The sequence below is a fragment of the Equus przewalskii genome, chromosome 3, assembly GCF_037783145.1.
Source record: "Equus przewalskii isolate Varuska chromosome 3, EquPr2, whole genome shotgun sequence".
NCBI classification, from domain to species: domain Eukaryota; kingdom Metazoa; phylum Chordata; class Mammalia; order Perissodactyla; family Equidae; genus Equus; species Equus przewalskii.
The window spans coordinates 51,810,697-51,829,642 of record NC_091833.1 but is presented as its reverse complement, the minus strand read 5'-3'; the positions used below and the strand labels follow the sequence as shown (position 1 = coordinate 51,829,642).

Below are 18,946 nucleotides of genomic sequence, written 5' to 3'. Positions count from 1 at the left end.
TTTCTTCATGAAGGACCAAGCTCGTGAGCCTTACTTTTTCCCTCTGGGTTCCAAATACCAAATGTGCCGCAGCATGGCCAGCTTTTATTTGCTGGCCTCTGTGAAGGGTGAGCTAGCGGCAGCTTCTGAGCTTTTTCACCTGGCAGCTTTCAAGCTGCTAAAGGGGAAAGAGCTGCAAGTCCATGTGGCAAAAGGTTCAATGGAAAGGTCTGCCAAGTCTTAGAATTTTAAAAGTAAAACTCAAAACTAAATATATGTGCATAAATATCAATATCGAGATTATATTAGTGATAGATCTGGAAAATGAGGCACGACTTATATATGTGTATATATATACACACACACAGACATCTCTCCAGGTATTAGAATTTGGTGTAAAGAATAAATAGTTTTATGACTCACATGACTTTTTCTCGTGGAATATTTGAAGTCATGGGCTATTCTATGCTAGGGTTTATTTTTAGGTAATAGTCGAGAGGCAACGTAGAGAAGTGATTAAGAACACAGTCTCTGACATCTCTACTTCTAGTCTCAAACCACTGGATACATTCTTGTCTTTCCATTTCCATATTTTTTAACTTTCTTTTTCAACAGTGAGAAACCTAGCTTCCCATTGTGTTCAACACATATATTAATTTGCTCACCTTGGGACACACTGAAGGTAATTTCAGAATTGCTAACTCATACCACTGCAAAAAAGCAAGCTTACTAACTAGAATTCAATATTTTTCACAATCTTTTGGAGTGAAATTTATTAGAACAACATAATTTGTGCACAAATCTGAAGGGTACAGTTCATGAGTTTAGACACATGTCTATGCCCATGTAACTCAAGGCATTTCCATCACCTTGGAAAGTCCCCTGTGCCCTTTACCAGTCAATATCCACCCCCGCAAGAGTGGCCATTTTTCTGATTTCTATCCCCAAAGATTGGTTTGGCCTATTCTAGAACTTCATATGAATGGAATCCTGGAGTGTATAATCTTGCATCTGGCTTCTTTTACTCATTATAATGACTGTGGAATTCATCTGTGTTGTTATGTATATGTATAGTTTATTTCTTGTTATTGCTGAGGAGTATTTCACTGTAGGTTATGCCACAACTTGTTTACCTGTTCACTTGTTGATGGGCATCATTTGAGTTATTTCCACTTGGGGCTAATATAGATAAAATGACTATGAACATTTCTGTACAATTAATTTTGTGAACATATGGATTACATTTCTCTTGGTTAAACATGTACAATTGAGACTGCTAAGTCATAGGTAGGGGTATGCTTAATTTTATAAGAAATTGCCAAACCCTTTTTTTTTTTGGTGAGGAAGATTAGCCCTCGTCTAACATCTGTTACCGATCTTCCTCTTTCTGCCTGAGGAAGATTGTTGCTGAGCTAACGTCTGTGCTAATCTTCCTCTATTTTGTAAATGGGACGCCACTACGGCATGGCTTGACGAGCAGTGCTAGGTTCATGCCAGGGATCCGAGCCCAGAAACCCTGGGCTGCCGAAGAGGAGTGCGTGAACTTAACCACTATGCCACTGGGCCAGCCCCATAAATTGCCAAATCTTTTATCAAAGTGGTTATACCATTTATGCTTTCACCAACAATGTATGAAAATTCTGGTTGCTCCATATCCTCATCAACATTTGGTGTTGTCAGTCTGTTTTTAAATTTTAGCATTCAAACGTTTGCGTAATGGGGTCTCATTGTGACTGATATACATTTCTCTGACATCTAATGGTGCTGGGACTTTTTCATGAGATTATTGGATATTTGTATATCTTCTTTTGTGAAGTATCCAATTTTTTTTTCCCATTTTCTAAGTTAGTTTTTGTGTTTTTTTGTCTTTTTGTTATTGAGTCGTAGGAATCCTTTATATATTGTGGATGCAGGTCTTTTGACAGATATATGTTTTGCAAATACTTTCTGATAGCCTGTGGCTTTTCCTTAATGATATCTTTGGATGAGCAGAAGTTTTTACTTTTTATAAAGTCTAAATTATTAATTTTTATGGTTATTACTTTATCTCTTTTAAAAAATCACTTTCTTCCCCCAGGTTGTGATTTATTCTCCTCTGTTTTCTTCTAGAAGTTTTAGCTTTTACATTTAGGTCTAATACCCATCTTGGATTTATTTTTGTGTCTGATGTAAGATAGGGGGAACTCTATGCATTATAAACCTAGATTTTTATTATTTTAAAGAAAATTTTCCCAGAAATATTTTCATTAAATATCGTTCCATTGTATTAATAAAGACTCTTTTGAGTAGCAAGTGATTAAAACCAACTCCAACTAAATTAAGTAAATTGGAATTTATTTGCTGGAAGGATAATACATATCTTGCAGGATCAAAGGAAGATACGCGAAGGCCAGGACTTCAGGAGCTTTCACTAGGCTGGATATTCCAGGTCTCTATCCATTCTTCTCTCACATCTGCTTGCCTCTGCGTAGCTTCATTTTGCAGACAGCTGTCTTCTCTGGGGCAGGGGAGGTGAAAGCTGTCAGCCACAGATGCCTGTCTTTCTAGTGTCTCGATAGCTGTCCTAAGGAAGGACTCCATTTGGTACTGCTTCAGTCAAGTGCCCACTCCCTGGGCCCGTCCTGTTGCTAGGGAGCTCAGGACATGTGTCAATCAAGTCCAGGCCCACCCTGTGGCAGTGGGACGGTGCTACCAACTGAAACACTATGGCGTGAGGAAGAGAGGGGTCCCCAAAGATAGAGGTTTCTGGACAGTCCACATAACATAGGTCCCACCAAACTTGCTATTTTCTTAAAGTGGCTTTTTATGTATAGAATTTATTTATCTTTCACTGAACTGCTAATTAAATATATTCAGGTATAGTAAAGCTAGGTTTCTATTCAGCTTATCTAAAACTAAAGTGTGAATTTAAAATTAGATATTTTGGAGAACTAAAATGTGTTCAAATTATATGAGAATAATGACACCTCATCAAAGATCAAAGTTTAACACATCAAAGCCCTTCATAACGTGAATGATGCTGAGTAAAGTGGAATAGCACTCAGATTTTTTTTCACTTTGACATCTCCCACTTTTCCTATAATTCTAATTTAAAAATTGTGTTGTCAGTACCTTAATACAATAAACCATTGGGAGACCAATTGTGGTTCAGCGATTAAGACGAGATTTATATACTTAGAGTGCCTAGTAATTTTCCAGAGCTTATAAAGAAAGGCTGATGATCTTCAACCCACAGGATTAACTGACGAAGAAGCAGTCCTTGTTGGAAATCATTAAGTACCTTAAGGCTTGCATTTGAAGGAGAAACCCTGAGAGTTCATTGTAGACAAATGACTGTCTCAGCCAAAGTTACCTACTTGTAAAGTATTTTCTTTGAAGCGTGGTTGAATTAAAAGCTGGCCCCATAGAAAGCCTTGAAATGATAATGTAATTGACAAAATGTCTGATTTTCCTGGGTTGGACTCACTGAAGGAATCTGACATTAAAAGTATTCTTTCAGACAAGCTTTTATCTAAGCTTAAAAATATGACCATCAGTGGACAGAGATGGAGGAACTCTATAAATGATAGGTCCAGGGGTTATTTCCCTATCGTGAGAGGAGGACTCAGCTGGGAACACTCTCCCCACCTAAGCCTGACTGTTTTTCTCACCATTCTACTTACTTCAGCCTCACTCTGCCCACTCTTCCCATTGTGTACAAAAGGTCTCCTTCATTGCTGCCATTGTTCCCCCATCCTTCGGATATTATAATCCCCTTACTTTTCAGGTTTAAGTGTGGCAAACCTCTTTTCTTTGTTCCTTGAAACAGCTTTTCAAAACTATGTTTTACTAATGCTATGAGTGAAGGAAGAGAGAGACACACAAAAGCTTAAACATTGAGATGTTTATAAAATCAGCTTTCTGATCCTATTTTTCAGGGTCTCATCATAGATTGGATTAATTAATATAAAGTAAGGGACATCCAACTCCTGTATCCTTTTCCCTGCTTCAGATATGCTTTCTTTGTTCTTTGTGGCCATGTGATGCAATGATAGTTGTCATCTTAGAGCTCTCAGCATGCTATTAGTTCTTTCCATTAAGAGAAGTTGACTTTCATGCTTGGTTCGGCAGCACATGTACTAAAATTGGAAAATTGCGGAAGATTAGTGTGGCTCCTGCGTTAGGATGACATGCAAATTCGTGAAGCCTTCTATATTTTCATACATAATGTATATAATGGACAGCATGGTGACTATAGTTAATAATACTGTGTTGAATGTTTGAAAGTAGCTAAGCCAGTGGGTCTTGGTAGTTCCCATTACAAGAAAAAAATTTTGTACTGAGGTATGGTGACAGATGTTAACCGGATTTATCGTGGTGATCATTTTGCAATATATGCAAATATCAAATCATTATGTCCTACACTTGAAACTAATATAACGTTGTGTCAATTATACTTCAGTAAAAAAAAAAAAAGGAAAAAAATTGTGACTTTCTCTTCTCTTCCTATTTCAAATAGCCATCTCTCTTGGGGAGCACCTGAGTTTCTATTTTATGTTAGAGGAATACCTTCAGTTCCTGCTTTGTTTATAGAATCGAGGTAACAGAGTCCCTCTCTCCTTTTCATAGGTGATTGATTGATGGTGACTGTCTAGAGTGTTGTACTGGGAAGGCATCTGGGGATGTATCTAGGTTCCGCAGGATAGAGAACTGTGATTAATTAATAATGTCTGCCGTGAGTTTGAAGAGCAGTAGTACAATTACCATGTAGCTGTCATTTCTCTCTTAATCCCATCGCTGGTAAAGTATTCGTTTTGATTTGATTTTGTTTCTACTTAGGTTATCATCACTGGGAATTCTGAGGGTTCTTGTTTTTAACTTGTCCCTCAGATAGTGATGTGATGGTGGGGAACACATCTAAGTGTATATTAAAATACTTTTCTCCCTTTTGAATTAAAGCCTCCTTAGGAGGGAGCAGTTCTCTCTACAAAGTGTGAGGTGTTAAACATGCAACAAAAACAAAGTGAATACTTAAATACTTTTTTTAGGTCGTTCATCCCATTAAGTCATTTTAATTTTTTGCCTGATGAATATGGAAATATTGACGCTTAAAAGATAAAATGTAGATTGACATTCTTGATCCATCCCAACATATACACAATTTTCTATTATTGTCTATTCTCTGATGTTTTGGACAATTTAATTTCAAATGAATCAAGCTACAGGATATTTAGTGTTTCCTCAGGAAAATAACTGCACGTTTACAAAATTACTGCTGTTGAAGATCCCCCAGAGATGCTCTTCTGGTGACTATTTTAAACTGTATTCATGACTGTTGTACTTTATTCAATTCCCCTGTTAACTTCACACTTAAACACTTCAGTTTTAAGAAAAAATGTTTCTTTATTTTTAACCTGAATTATGATTAAGAGTAGCAACCAGTGAGACAAATGGGAGTTTTCTTTGCTCAGTAGTTTCTAAAGTTCCGTTTAGCTTTAAGCCACTAAAAGCTTAGAGGGTTAGATTTAGATGGAAGTCCTTGCATTGGTGTCCAATAACATCAAATGTTTTAGGAATGTTGCACCGTGCTCTGGGGAGCCATGAGGCCTATGGGGTCAATTCTAGTTGGCCCCAAAGGCTGACTGATGCGTTTGTTCGTTTATTAATTCCTTCATTCATTTACATTTATTTAACAAACCTTTGAGTATTCAGTATATGCTAATTAGTCTGGGCTGTTCCAGGGAGCCCATTTCCTCGGTGGGTTATGGTATGGAGAACTGAAAAGTTATAAGCATATGGCTCACATGTGATAAAGCTTATGTCCAGAGTGATATGGGAGCTCATGGATGGGGAAGGTCCAGATAGGGGATGACAGTGGCACCAGGGAAGCCTTTGTGGAGGAGCTGAAGGAGGAGTAGAAGTTAACCGTGAAGTCCAGGCAATGAGAACAACCATGTGAAAACCCAAAGCCCTTTCAAGGTGCTTTAAGAAAGTCACTTGCTTCTTGAAGACACATTTAGGCTCCTGGAATTTATCTTGGAGCTAAAACATCTCCACTAGATCCTCTGCAATATCAGATCTAAAGTGCTGATTCCCTTGTAGGCACCAGGTTTGACTCATTCTTCAAGTGAAGAGGTGGTGTGCTAGAAAGTGAGGGACAGAAAGTGAACTGTGTTTTGCCCATCCATTTTCTTTAGTTAGCACCTTACAACAAGGTATTAAGATTTAAATCTTTAATTTCTTATGCGTTGTTTTGTTGTTGTTGTTTTTTGCTGAAGAAGATTAACCATGAGCTAACATCTGTCTCAATTTTCCTCTGCTGTGTATGTGGGTTGCCACCACAGCATGGCTGATGAGTGGTGTAGGTCCCCACCCAGGATCCAAACCCAGGAACCTGGGCCACCAAACTTAACCACTGTGTGACAAGGCCAGCCCCTCTTATATGTTTTTTGTAAATGTACATTGTCTTACTCTGCTCTGGCTACTGTGACAAAATACCACAGACTGGGTAGCTTAAACAACAGATGCTTCTTGGAGATGCACTTCTGGAGGCTGCAAGTCTGAGGTGAGGGTGCCAGCATGGCAGGGTTCTGCTGAGGCCCTCTTCCTGCCTTGCAGATGGCCACCTTCGTGCTGTGCTCATATGGCCTTTATTTGATGCCTGCTTGGGGGAGAGAGAGGGAGGGAGGGAGAGAGAGAGAGAGAGATGGAGCCTGAAATTATTTAAATATTTAGAATATTAAAAGAGTTTTCAGTTCTACCTCGGGTCAACAATTACAGTTATTGAAGAAATGTTATGGCAAGTAAGAGAAATAAAAACAAACCTATAACTTCATAGATTGACTGTAATATACTGTGATCGAGTTGTTCAGTGAACACTGTATGGTGAAGCGTTTTTGTTTTCTTTGCTTCATCGAAGAATGTCAGATCTGCAGGAATATACTTACATGTCTTCCAGTGGCATGGAACTGAGTATTTAAAAAATGAGAAAAGAATCTCAACAAACATTTTGCCTTTAAGGATTTTCTTTTCTGGGGAGAATGCACACACAATGTATATATACTCCTGTCTGTCATACACACACACACACACATGCATATGCATACGCACGTGTGCACACACACACACAAACATATGCATACTAACATGCACATATGCTATCTCATTCCCTGTGTATGTTGTTGTTGTGTGAACCATTACCTAGAGAAAGGCTGTATGCTGGCATTTAGACATACAGCTCCATAAACGTACTACTGCCTGACCATCCAGCATGTTAGCAAAGCTGCAAAACAAAGTTTTGGTTCTTTTTTTTTAAATAAGAAAGGTTAGAATTCAGATAAATATTGGCTATCAGTAGTTATATATCGTGTACAGTGCAATCACATTTATTTTACAAAGGAGCTAGGTTCTAATGTCAACACAGAAGGTGACAATTGGATGTGAACAAAATTACTCTTGAAAGTCACATAAATCTTTCACAAATTGCAGTATTTTACCAACTCTGCCAGTTTTATTTTTGTTTTCTTCTCTAGCAATAGAACAGACCACTGTTCTTTGACTGAACAACTGGAGTAGTTTGTTTGTGTTGAGGGCTCATGTGGTGTGAATGCATGTGTACTCTGAAACTCTGGGATATCACATTTGCACAGCAAGCTAGTCACTCCCCCAGAGGCCGAGGGAACTGACACTGACTGTGAGAACACACCTCCCACTCGTCGTGGGAGCGTAAGTTCATGGACCGTAATGGAGGCATTGCGGTGAGAGTGCTTATGCTATGGAAGTTGTTCTCTCCTCTTTCTCCCCAGCTCCCTCCTTCTTTGTTTCTCTTGTGTTTGCTGAACTTGTGTAGTCCTGTAGGTAAATTCAAACACATTGCAACTCTATGGCATATGGCATTCTATTTATACACATTTTGTTTATCTGTCTGCATGTTTAGGTATTCTTCGTTGGAACAAAGTCACAAAAATAAATACCTATGTGTGTGGCTGTTTGACTTTTGGAAAATTCTCTTAGGAGCATGAATTTCATCTCTGATTGTACCATATGATACTGTTTGTTATGTTCCTAGCCCGTTTGCAAAAAAGAACCATATGAGTAGATGTACAAACCAGTTTCCACCCCTGGAAAATAATTCAAAGCTAGGAGTCCATCAAATGATGGGAACTTTTTAAAACTCGCATGGTACAGTACTCATCATTAAGAATTTTCTTAAGATTGATATGAAGATGCAAGTTACCTTCTCAATTCTATTTTTGTTTTAGTTTAGAGTGGCCATTTATTTATATTATTGTTATGTTGATTTGCTAAAAGCTTATGTTGATAGTTCTATTTTGTAACCTTGTGTATCACCCAGCTACCACGGCCTGACCATAGTGAAAATACTTTCCCAGTGGAGATTAAGCCATTCTTTGAGAATTTGAGTTAACTGTATTTTTCTTCATACTAAACCACAATTGATTGCATGTATTTCCTGTCATGGCTAAAAAGTGTAAGTTTTGAATGTTATATTTCTTCATACAGGGCAGTTTCAGGTTCATTTAAGTTTGATGATTTTGACGTTGTGTTTAAGAAAATTTTCATGCTAATTGAAATCCCCTATGTCAAAGGAAAAAAGTTAAATTCTTAAGGTCTACTATCTTCTTTAAGGCATTAAATGCAATTTAAAATCTCTCCAAAATATTCTTTGTGGGAGTTCTATTTTGGTTGTTACCTAGCTTCATTCATTGATTCAGCAAATGTTTACTCAACATCTAGTAAGCACTTGTAAGGGCGCCAGGTATACTGTGGTGAGGAAAAGCATGTCCTTGACCTCATGAAGCTTGTGGTCTCCTGGAGAGGTAATTGACAATAAACAGCTAACAAAATAGCAATTTAGAGAAGCATCAGCAAGACAGGACAGAGTTCAATGATTAAAAACAAGAGAGGAGCTAATTCACTGGGTGGTTAGTAAAGGCTTGTTGGAGGAGGTAAATTTTCAGCTGAAACTTAAAGGAGAGAAGGGGTCGGCCATGCAGAGAGCATGAGGCGGAGCATTCTAGGCAGAGATCAGCAAGTATCAAGACTCAAGGCACAAAGGAGCTTGAGTGTTTCCGGAACTGAAGTCGGCTGGTGTGGTTGCTTGCATCGGAGCTTTTAAGTATGTGTGTGTGTTGGTGTGAGGGGAATGAGGAGGAGGTGGCATGGGATTATGTTAGATCCGTAAACAGGTGCCAGGTGATTCAGAGCCTTATAGGCCGTGGTAAGACTCTAGATTTTAAAGTAAGTACAACTGACAGCCAATAAAAAAACTTGAATGTAGAGAATTATTTAAATTTTTAAAACCTCACTTTGGCTGCTTGTGGAGAATGAAATATGTGTGAGCTTATGCCCATGTGTTTGTGTTTGTGGTTAAAAATGGAGGCAGTGAGCCCAGTTGGAGGGCTATTAGAATGATCTAGTTAAGATAATGGTGGCTTGGATTATAGGCTTGTAATGGATTTGAAATACTTTTTGGATATATAATCTTATGAATTTATTGGTGGATTTGATATTCAGGATGAGGGAGAGGCAGAAATTAAAGATGATCACTTTTCTTTCTTTCCTTTTTACAAATGGGTGTCTCATGGTGCCGTTTACTAAGATCAGGTTTTGGGCAGGATCAGGTTTCGGAGGGAGCTCATGTTGACTTTTAGGTACCCAGCTCCAGACCTATTCAAAATTGATTAATTCATCAAACATTGATGGAGCTTCACCATATGCCAGACATTATCCTAAGTATTGAAGATATCCTGTGTCCTGATGCTTATGGAATTACAGAGATGATAGATTTCAGAGTGCTAGAAGGGACTGCAGTTAGGAATGATCCAGTCCAGCATCTTCAGTTTAAAGGTGAAAGATAGAATTTGAACCATTCAATTTCTCCAGCAATATCAAGACTCCTCTATAAAGATCATGGTCATTTTAGTAAAACTTAATTTTACTCATCCAGCACTAGTTGTGGTATTATTTTCCCTTGGGGATAGGATACAATCTGTTTTCATTTCTGTTTTAATGAATTATTACAATTAGTATCATTTAAACACTTTCTGATGCATTCTGAAGCCATGACAACATAAGCATTATAGCGAGTAGTTCACTGGGCAACGCTGTCATTGATTTCAGCCAGACTTACAAACAACGTATGCAAGAAGAATCATAAACCGTGTAATAATGTGCACACATTTTTTACTAAGGCATTAGTGGTAGACAAAAGGGAAATTGGGCTCTTGTAATTTTATATTATTGATAGTAGGTTGCTAATTACCTTGAACATTTTAGAGGGGATTTTTCACACTTAATAGAAAGCTTGAATATGAGAAGAAAAAAAGAGGGGCCCTGAAAGAATTTGTTGTGCGGTGAACTCTAGATTTGTGTGCGTGTGTGCCTGTGTGTGTGTGTGTATGCTGGAATGTTTGTTTTAAGGTCTTATTCAACTTTATAAGTTAAGATATTTGGTCAAAGAATAAATAAGTGATGATGAAATAGCAAATCGTGTAGTTTTGAACAATTTAAATGCCAGGAGGAAAAAAATGATAATTTACAGTAGTATAAATAAGCATACATTATCTAAATTATATTACAGCATTTATTGTTCATTTAGAGTGAAGTTTACTTGGCTTATTATACTAGGTCAAGTACTGTGAAAGAAAAGAGATGAAAGTTCCTGCTCTAAGGGCATAACAAACTTGAAGCATCAGGCATGATCTGATCTGTGCACGAACATGCACACACACAGTGGGAGAAGGCTTCCTGCAGTAAGTGATTACTGTTAGGAGAATGCCCTATGGAGCAAAGGAAGTTTCAAGGCATTTTGTAGAGATGAGGGCTGTTAATTAGGAGGATGTTTCAATATAAGAAGGAGAAAGTGGATGTTGAATGGGACATGATAGGCAAGTGACTAACTTGAAGCTTAAAAGTAGTTTAAGGAGATGAAGATAAGAGCAAGGATGGAGATAGATTGGAATGCATGCCAATGGAAGAGACAAAACTACTGAGAAGATGTTGGAAATTATCAAAATAAGAAGTAATTAGTGGGGCCAGCCCCGTGGCGTGGTGGTGAATTTCTTGCGCTTTGCTTCGGTGGCCCAGGGTTTGCAGGTTCCGATCCCAGGCGTGGACCTAGCACCGCTCATCATGCCACACTGTGGCAGCATCCCACATAAAATAAAGATTGGCACAGACGTTAGCCCAGCGACAACCTTCCTCAAGCAAAAAGATGAAGATTGGTAACAGATGTTAACTCATGGCCGATCTTCCTCACAACACACACACACACACACACACAAAGAAGTAATTAGAAGCAAAGTTCTGCTTCATCCCTGCATCTGGAATGGCAGGACTAAATTAAAAGAAGCTAAAGATCCAGCATTGGAAGGTTTGACCCTTTACCTTCAAGGAAGAAACATAAATAACCCAGGGCTGATGGCTGAAACTTGATCAAATTTATAACTACGATTGTGTACATAAAAATTGATTGAAAAATTAGTGGTGACAATAAAGACAACAGAAAGACAGCTTGTCTTCTGGAATCAATCAGAAATATTAAAATAAGAGCTTTGTGCGTGAATAAGCCAAAACAGGAATATTCTATGTTTTATTAATTAATCTGTGTCCTTATACTTGCATCAGACACAAGGCTAAGAGTGGACTTCTCACTTCCTGAGAAAGTGCTTAAAGGTAAACATTAGCAAGAATTTGCAGGAAACCTTTGGGAGAGGAAAATCTCTTTATTCTTAACCCTCTGTCCCTGGCTGTCCCAGAAAGCCCACCTCCTCTGTCCTTACTGTGGAAGTTTAGCTTCTCATCTGTTGATTAGTATTTTCTATGTGATAAACTCATTTTCTTGCTATGTATAGTGTGTACGGCCTTGTACTACACATAAAACCTAGAAATGGTCTTCGTCATGCAATTGACTGGAGCATACCACTTACTCCTAACGTCTGAAGGAAACTCAGCTGGCCAAGCAGAGTTTTTTTGTTTTTTTCCTAAACTTTTTCAGCTGTACTAATTCCTGACTAGCCAAAGAAACTCTCAAGGAGATACTTTTGGGGGAAAGGAAGGCCAATACATCTTGAGAGATCTTCACATATGTAAAACAAATGTCTTCCATTGAGGTTTTTAAAAGAGTCCCTTTAAACTTTAACATGTGGCAGGCTAGCGTTTGCTCAGATAATCACAGGCCTGCACAAGCAGGCCTCAATCAGTGCCCACCAGACACTGAGGCCCGTTATCATGAGAATTATGTTTTTGTTGGTTGTTTTAGTTTGTTTTCAAAAATCGCTTCCTAATACGTTACCTCTAGAACTTTCTCAGTGTTTAGTTCTACTGAGGAAAAAAGGGTTATTATCACCCAGCTGACTAGCTCCTTTAAGGAGGATGCAACAAACTCTCCAGGTTTCCTCCAGGCGTCTTGTTGTCAGGTCTGTGGTTTGCTTCTGGAAATTTTGTGAGTGCGTTTATGCGTTTTTCTCTCTTCCTGCTTTTTTTAAGGGACAGGGGTGATTTAAGAGGAAATTGGATATATCAGAGCACCTTATTCTTCCCTTTTTTGTTTGTTTGCTAAATAGGAAAGTCCATCAGCTTGATAATGGAGAACAGTGACTCTGCGGAGCTCGCCCAGCAAGGCCAGGGGCGGAGCAATGCCATGAAGTGTGGGTGGCTGAGGAAGCAAGGAGGCTTTGTGAAGACGTGGCACACCCGCTGGTTTGTACTCAAGGGAGACCAGCTCTATTATTTCAAAGATGAAGATGAAACCAAGCCCTTGGTAAGTCGGAGAAAACAAAACGCACTGTGGGCCTAAGCAGTCCAAGAAGTAGAAGGGGTTGCTAGAACTGACGGAGACTGAGGCCAGCCCAGTCTCCTGGTTTTCTTCAGTTCATTGGCATCTTTCACACTTTTTCTCCTTGTTTACTTTGGTTCAAGATGATTAACTTGCTAATTGAGACCAAGAAGCAAATTATACTTGTCTAATGTTAATTTTGATTTTTATGAAGCTGGAACGATTGTCTGTTTCCCTCAGGCAAACTTACTTCATGAGAAAACTTTAATGGACATCTGCTAGAAGATATGTATTGTAGCCGAAACATCTTTCCTTTCCTCAGAAATAAGTTGAAAGCACAGAGCTGAAGGAAGACTGTAGACGCAACTTGCAGTGATTTCTGGGACACCTTCAGTATCGATTGTCTGGGGGCTTCTCCACTTTAACTCACGTAAAATGTGGATGTGATGCTAAACCGAACAACGGTGATGCAGCCCACCAGCATGCACAATATACTCCTCCGGGAATAGCTTCTGTGTCTCTTTGTGGTTCCTTAGTCTTTTATTTGTTTATTTATTTATCATTTTTCAGTCACAAATCTGTAAGTTGCAATGAGAGAGAGGAAAAATCTCCATCTCTTCCTTTAACTACAACAAGCTTTCTTAGCTGTGATCATTGCTTGTCAGTTGATGAAAGGAGATGTGAACTGAGGCATCCTCTCTGTATTTTTCCTTCATCTACATCTGTAGGATATATGAATGAGAGAAGAAACATCTTAGGGCTAAGTTTACGTAAACATCCCTAACAGTATGTTCTTGAGGCTGTTTCCCTTGTGTTATTAAAGTTCAAGAACTTAATTAGGAATTTTGATCAGGGCTCTGCTTTAGTATTATAAATTTCTCAGATGGTATAATTTCACAAAATTATCATTTGTCTAATTGATTACATAAAATAGCAATGGAAGTACACAGTACAAACTCCAGTCATTTTTGGAGTTACCACTATTTTTTGAGCATTTACTAGGGCCAGGCATCAGATTAAGAATTTATATGTATTATCTTATGGAATCCTTAAAATGATCCTGTGAGCTAGATTATCCCCATGTATGCATGAAGAAACCAAGGTTTAGGTGTAATATACATTAGTGAACATTAGACAGTGGTGCCATGGTTCACTTTTAGGTAAGTCTGACTTCATAAACAAATCCCGTGTTGGTATCATGACAGTTATAGTGTGTTTCTGTACCTGTCATTGCATTCGTCATAGCAAAGCAGTGGGGAATGTGGCAATTATCATTACAGATGACGAAGTTGTGGTGTAGAGATATGAAGCAGCGTGACTGAGATTGTGTAGAGATCAGAGGCACAGCAGTAGAGTGTTTTGCCTCTTATCTCACACTCCAGGGGTCTTTTCTCACTGCACCTTGTTTTATACTATATAGTGCTCACATGAAGATATTAGCTTGAACATAAAATCATTTTTACCTAAATCAAAGAAACAGATCAGATTAATGTGAAAAAAATGTAGAATACAGGGGATCCAACATGGGGACTTTGATATGGGCGAACACATTGAATAAAATATGAAAAGTATGAGTAGATTCAATGTTTTATCCTATGGACTCTTATTCTGGCGTAGTTCACATGGACTGGGGTGTTAAGCAGAATGGGTGCCACTAAAATGATTAATGAGGTCTGATCTGGGACCTAAACAGGGGATTAGGGGACCAAACAGATGTTCAGGAGCTGATGAGTGGAGAACTGAAAGAAGACCAAACAAACGTTCTGACTCTTCAGTGAGCTCAGGATGTCTTCTTGTCATGAAGAAGGGATATAACCGATGAAACCCTGGCTCAGAGTTTCTAAAATTTGAGAACTTGCAGGTGTTAGAGAATGTGTACATGAACCTCAGTTCGAGGTATGCCCTGGAGCTTGAACTCTGCCCTAAACTGTTCAAAGAGGATAGCGTCCTATTGCCTTGGCTGTGCTCCTCTATGCAATCTCTCAGGTCTGCACAGTCACAGATACTATTCAGTGCAATGTGGTTTTTTTGATAAAAAATTGGAAATATAAATGAGTATGCAAAAACTTCTGATTAATTCAAATGAAAATCTGCCTCAAAATGAAAATTACTTTAATTCATAATATTTCTAAGATATTATATTATATTGATATCTGTATGTTACCAGTATTTGTAGACTTACAACTAAAATTAACAAAATAGAGTTATATTGACAAGAAAGTACTAATTCTTATACAAACCAAACATAGACTACCATTGTTCTCCCAAAAAAAGATTTCTTAATTTTTCTATGTATTATTTATTAAAGACTTTCTATTCATAAAGCAGTCAAAATTTGGTATTAATAATGTTGCATTATTATTTGTCATTTTTTCATGGATCTTTTTTCATGGGAGTTCAAGCACCGGGCATTTTGACACTATGCTTTTTAAATTTAATCTTTTACACTGATATTTAAACACATGCACATAGAATCAGATTAAAAAGCAGCAATTTCTATATCAGATGGCATTTAGAAATTTGAAAGGAACAAATATTTGCCTGTGAATGGACGATTTCCTTACTTTAAAGTAGATTCTTTAAGTGAGGGTTAACGCCCAGCACATTCTAAGTGCTAAAGCTGATTTATTTATTTATTTACTTATTTTGTGCTGAGGAAGATAAGCCCAGAGCTAATCTCTGTTGCCAGTCTTCCTCTGCTTTGCATTTGGGTGCCACCACAGCATGGCTGCTAACAGAGCAGTATAGGTCCATGCCCGGGAACTGAACCCAGGCCACCAAAGCAGAGCACGCTAGACTTAGCCACTAGGCTACGGGGCCAGCCCCTAAAGCTTATTTTTGGCTGAGTTAGTGAGTGAGTCAATGAAAGATATCTATGGCTGGGGGCAGGGGGCAGGATCAGGTGCTGTGAGTAGTATTGACTATTCTCAAGTTCATATATCAAGTTTATAATCTGTATTTAAAACAATGAGATTTAAGCTACATTAAATAATCCTGTGATGATATATTATAGAATAACTTTCAACAAATTAAACATGTCAGTAAAGAACTGAACATCTTGAAAAATATTAATACTGGAAAAAATTCAGTTGTCAGAAAACCCCTCATTTTCTAGATAAATAGTATGTGTATGTGTTTGTGTGTATGTGTTTGCATGTATGTATGTGTGTATCACCGAAAGGATATTGTTAATGAGCAGCAGATAACTAGAAAATCAGATTCCTTGCTCCTCATAAAATACGCCATCAGCTTTGCCTTTTTTTTTTGCTGAGGAAGATTCACCCTGAGCTAACATCCACTGCCAATCTTCCTCTTTTTGTATGTGGGACACCCCCACAGCATGACCACTGACAGACGAGTGGTGTAGATCCACACCAGGAAACAAAACCCGGACTGCTGAAGCAGAGGGCGCTGAAGTTAACCACTAGGCTACCAGGCCTGGCCCTCTTTCAGCTTTGCCTTTGCCTGCTCACAAATCCTCCACTTTTCTTTAGATTTGCTTTCAGTCAGTAGTACTTCTTGGTTCTTAATTTTCAATACAGGCACTCCAAACATAAAAATGCCCTTGGCTTTCATATATTTTGATGAGGGCCAGTTCAATAAAGTGGAGGAAATGTCACTAATGAAATGAAAAAATTCACTCTTTTAAGCATTCCTCACTAGCTAAAAATGTTCCATAAACTTAATCTGGAGTTATTTTCCTCTCTCTTAGAAGGCATTTCTGAAATGAGAATATTGAAACTCTTGAAATTTTGTCCACCTTCTGTCCTAGAAAACGGTTCTCAATTACTTTAGTAAAACTTTTACTGAGTTTTTCCTCAACTCAATAAAAAAAAGTCAAACTCCATCATTATCCTTACTATGAAAAACTGCTCATTTGTTGGTGGAAACATATAAGGACAATTATAATTGGGACAGCCTACCGCGCAAGCGCTGAGTGATTAGAAAATGTGGATACAATTAGTGCCAAGGAGGGAGTGCTGGCAGTCTAGAGGAGCTGGAGAAGCAAGAGGTGACCCTAGCCTGGGGTGTTGAAGGTTGGGGAGTTTTCTAGGCAGATAAACTGGGGAAATGAATTCAAAGCTGGGGAAGGATGTGGAGTTCCACATCTCCACATAGATGTCTCTGTGAACGTCTAGATATAAATTAGACATTGATAGATAGCTCCATATTGTGAGGCTGGCAAAATGGCAAGAAATGGGATTGGAGAGATGCGGGAGGCCACAACGTAAAGGCGTGTGTATGTTGCACAAAGAGACTGGATTCTCTTGTAGGCAATGGGAAGCTATTTCCAGAACACCTGTCCTACTCAAGCTGCAAAACTAAATTTACCTGGTAGAGGAAAATAACGGCAGCCATTTCCTAATGTACTAGTCTGATTGGGGTGCCATAACAAACACTGTAGACTGGGGGGCTCAAACAACAGAAATGTATTTTCTCACAGTTCCGGAGACTGGAAGTCCAAGATCAAGATGCCTCCGGGCTGGTTTCTGGTGAGGCCTGATTTCCTGGCTTGCAGACAGGAGGGACCTTCTCTCTGTGTCCTCACACGGCCTTTCCTTTGTGCACAGGAGAGTGAGAGCGCTTTGGTGTCTCTTCCTCTTCTTATAGGGACAGGTTAGCCCCACCATTGTGACGTTATTTTACTTTAGCTCCATAAAGGCCCCATCTCCAAATACAGTCATATGGGCAGGGTTAGGGCTTCAATATGTGAATTTTGGGGGGCCCAGTTCTGTCCGTAACATCTAATATGTTGAAATCTATTTTAATGAATATAATTTTCCCAATTAGGTTTTTCTTCCGTGTACCATCAATTTTTATCTCTACTGGAACCTAATCTATTTGATTTAGTGCATTATATACTCAATTATTTGAAGCCAATGTTGGTGTTTCGTGTTCTTATTCACATTGCACTTTGCCTTCCAGATATTCCGCAGCCTGCACGAGTTTGAGAACACAGAGAGTCTCACAGACACTTTTCTTGTATTTTGTTTTCGAACAAAAGGCAAAAATGCCTTTAGGTTCTCCTCTCTCCAGGAACATTACCTGATTTGTAAATAAGACTTTCCAGCCCTCAGCCAGGGTTCTCCTGGCAATATATTAGAAGTCTATCTCAAAATAGAACTATTTTATATTTAAAATAAATCAAGCTAAAGTCCTTAGTGTCCTGTAATTTTTAAAATGGGAGAAACTTTGGTTCCTCCTAGGCCAAAACTGTCTCCAGAAACCATTTTCTAGTGTCTGCACTTATACAGATACAGATTTTATTCAGAACAGATTTAAAAAGTAAAGTTGATTTTGATTGTTTCTGAAAAAAGCCTGAAAACCAAAAAAAAACAGAAAAGTGATGTATGTAGCCAAATTTTTGAAACTTCATTGGTATATATCCCTAATTTCTGTCATTCATAGGCCACAATTGTAAACATTTATAATATTGTATTTTTCCAGTTTTTATGAAGTATTTTTTCAGCTTTAAAATAATTGTATTTGTATATGGAAGAAAACGTTAAACTCATTCTGTACAGAAGAATCTATTTTAAAAAACATCTTCTGTCTGTACTGCACACCCCTTGGACTTTTGGGTAGCTTTTTAAAAAGGTTTTAAAACAGATTTAAACTGAGTTTATGGCAATATCTGCTCAGCCATCTTTCATTGATAATGGTGACAAATGACTGTGGCCTTAATTGTAGATATTGCAACATGGAGGAAGCAGCTGAGTCAGAGATAAAGTATTATAGTTATTTTAGAAATAAGGCAACTGTGCAGATTTTATTCAATGAATCCAGTAATCAATTCCTAGTGCTTTTTGGGAACCATCTGTTTTACTTCTATTGTGAAGTATATTTTTACTTAAATAATAGCTAAGTCTCAAGTTTGGCCTTACTAGCAAAGGTCTCTGATGTGCCCTGGGTACTAGAATTCGACACTGGAAAGCATTGATTTTTAGAAGCCAGTCTGAGGCTCCTGATAAAATAACTAAAATCCAAACAGGCACCAACCCAATCAATCTAGTCTAGACTTTCTGCAACAGATATTGATCCAATTGTGTGGGGAGGGTTTTTCTGGACAAGATGAAGATCACACTATATTAGATCACAATGGATTTTCTTAACATAGAGAACAAAGTGATTTTGAAGGAATTATAACCTGAAGGCTGACCTCTAAATGTGCCAGAATTGATTACTGATTTA

The 18,946-nt window shown here is 38.3% G+C and overlaps 1 protein-coding gene and 1 non-coding gene across 6 annotated transcripts in view; both read left to right on the top strand.

The window, feature by feature from the left end:
- ARHGAP24 (Rho GTPase activating protein 24) overlaps window positions 1–18,946 on the top strand; it is a 720,487-nt gene that overhangs the window by 317,223 nt on the left and 384,318 nt on the right. For all 5 annotated transcript variants that reach the window (XM_070614418.1, XM_070614421.1, XM_070614419.1 and 2 more), the window contains one exon: window positions 12,543–12,739. In XM_070614418.1, coding sequence (XP_070470519.1) covers window positions 12,563–12,739 — 177 coding nt within the window. In that variant the 5' untranslated portion in view covers window positions 12,543–12,562. The remainder of the gene's footprint in view (window positions 1–12,542; window positions 12,740–18,946) is intronic.
- On the top strand, window positions 4,074–4,178 carry LOC139082693 (U6 spliceosomal RNA). The gene has a single exon (XR_011538902.1). It is a non-coding gene; the product is annotated as a U6 spliceosomal RNA (small nuclear RNA).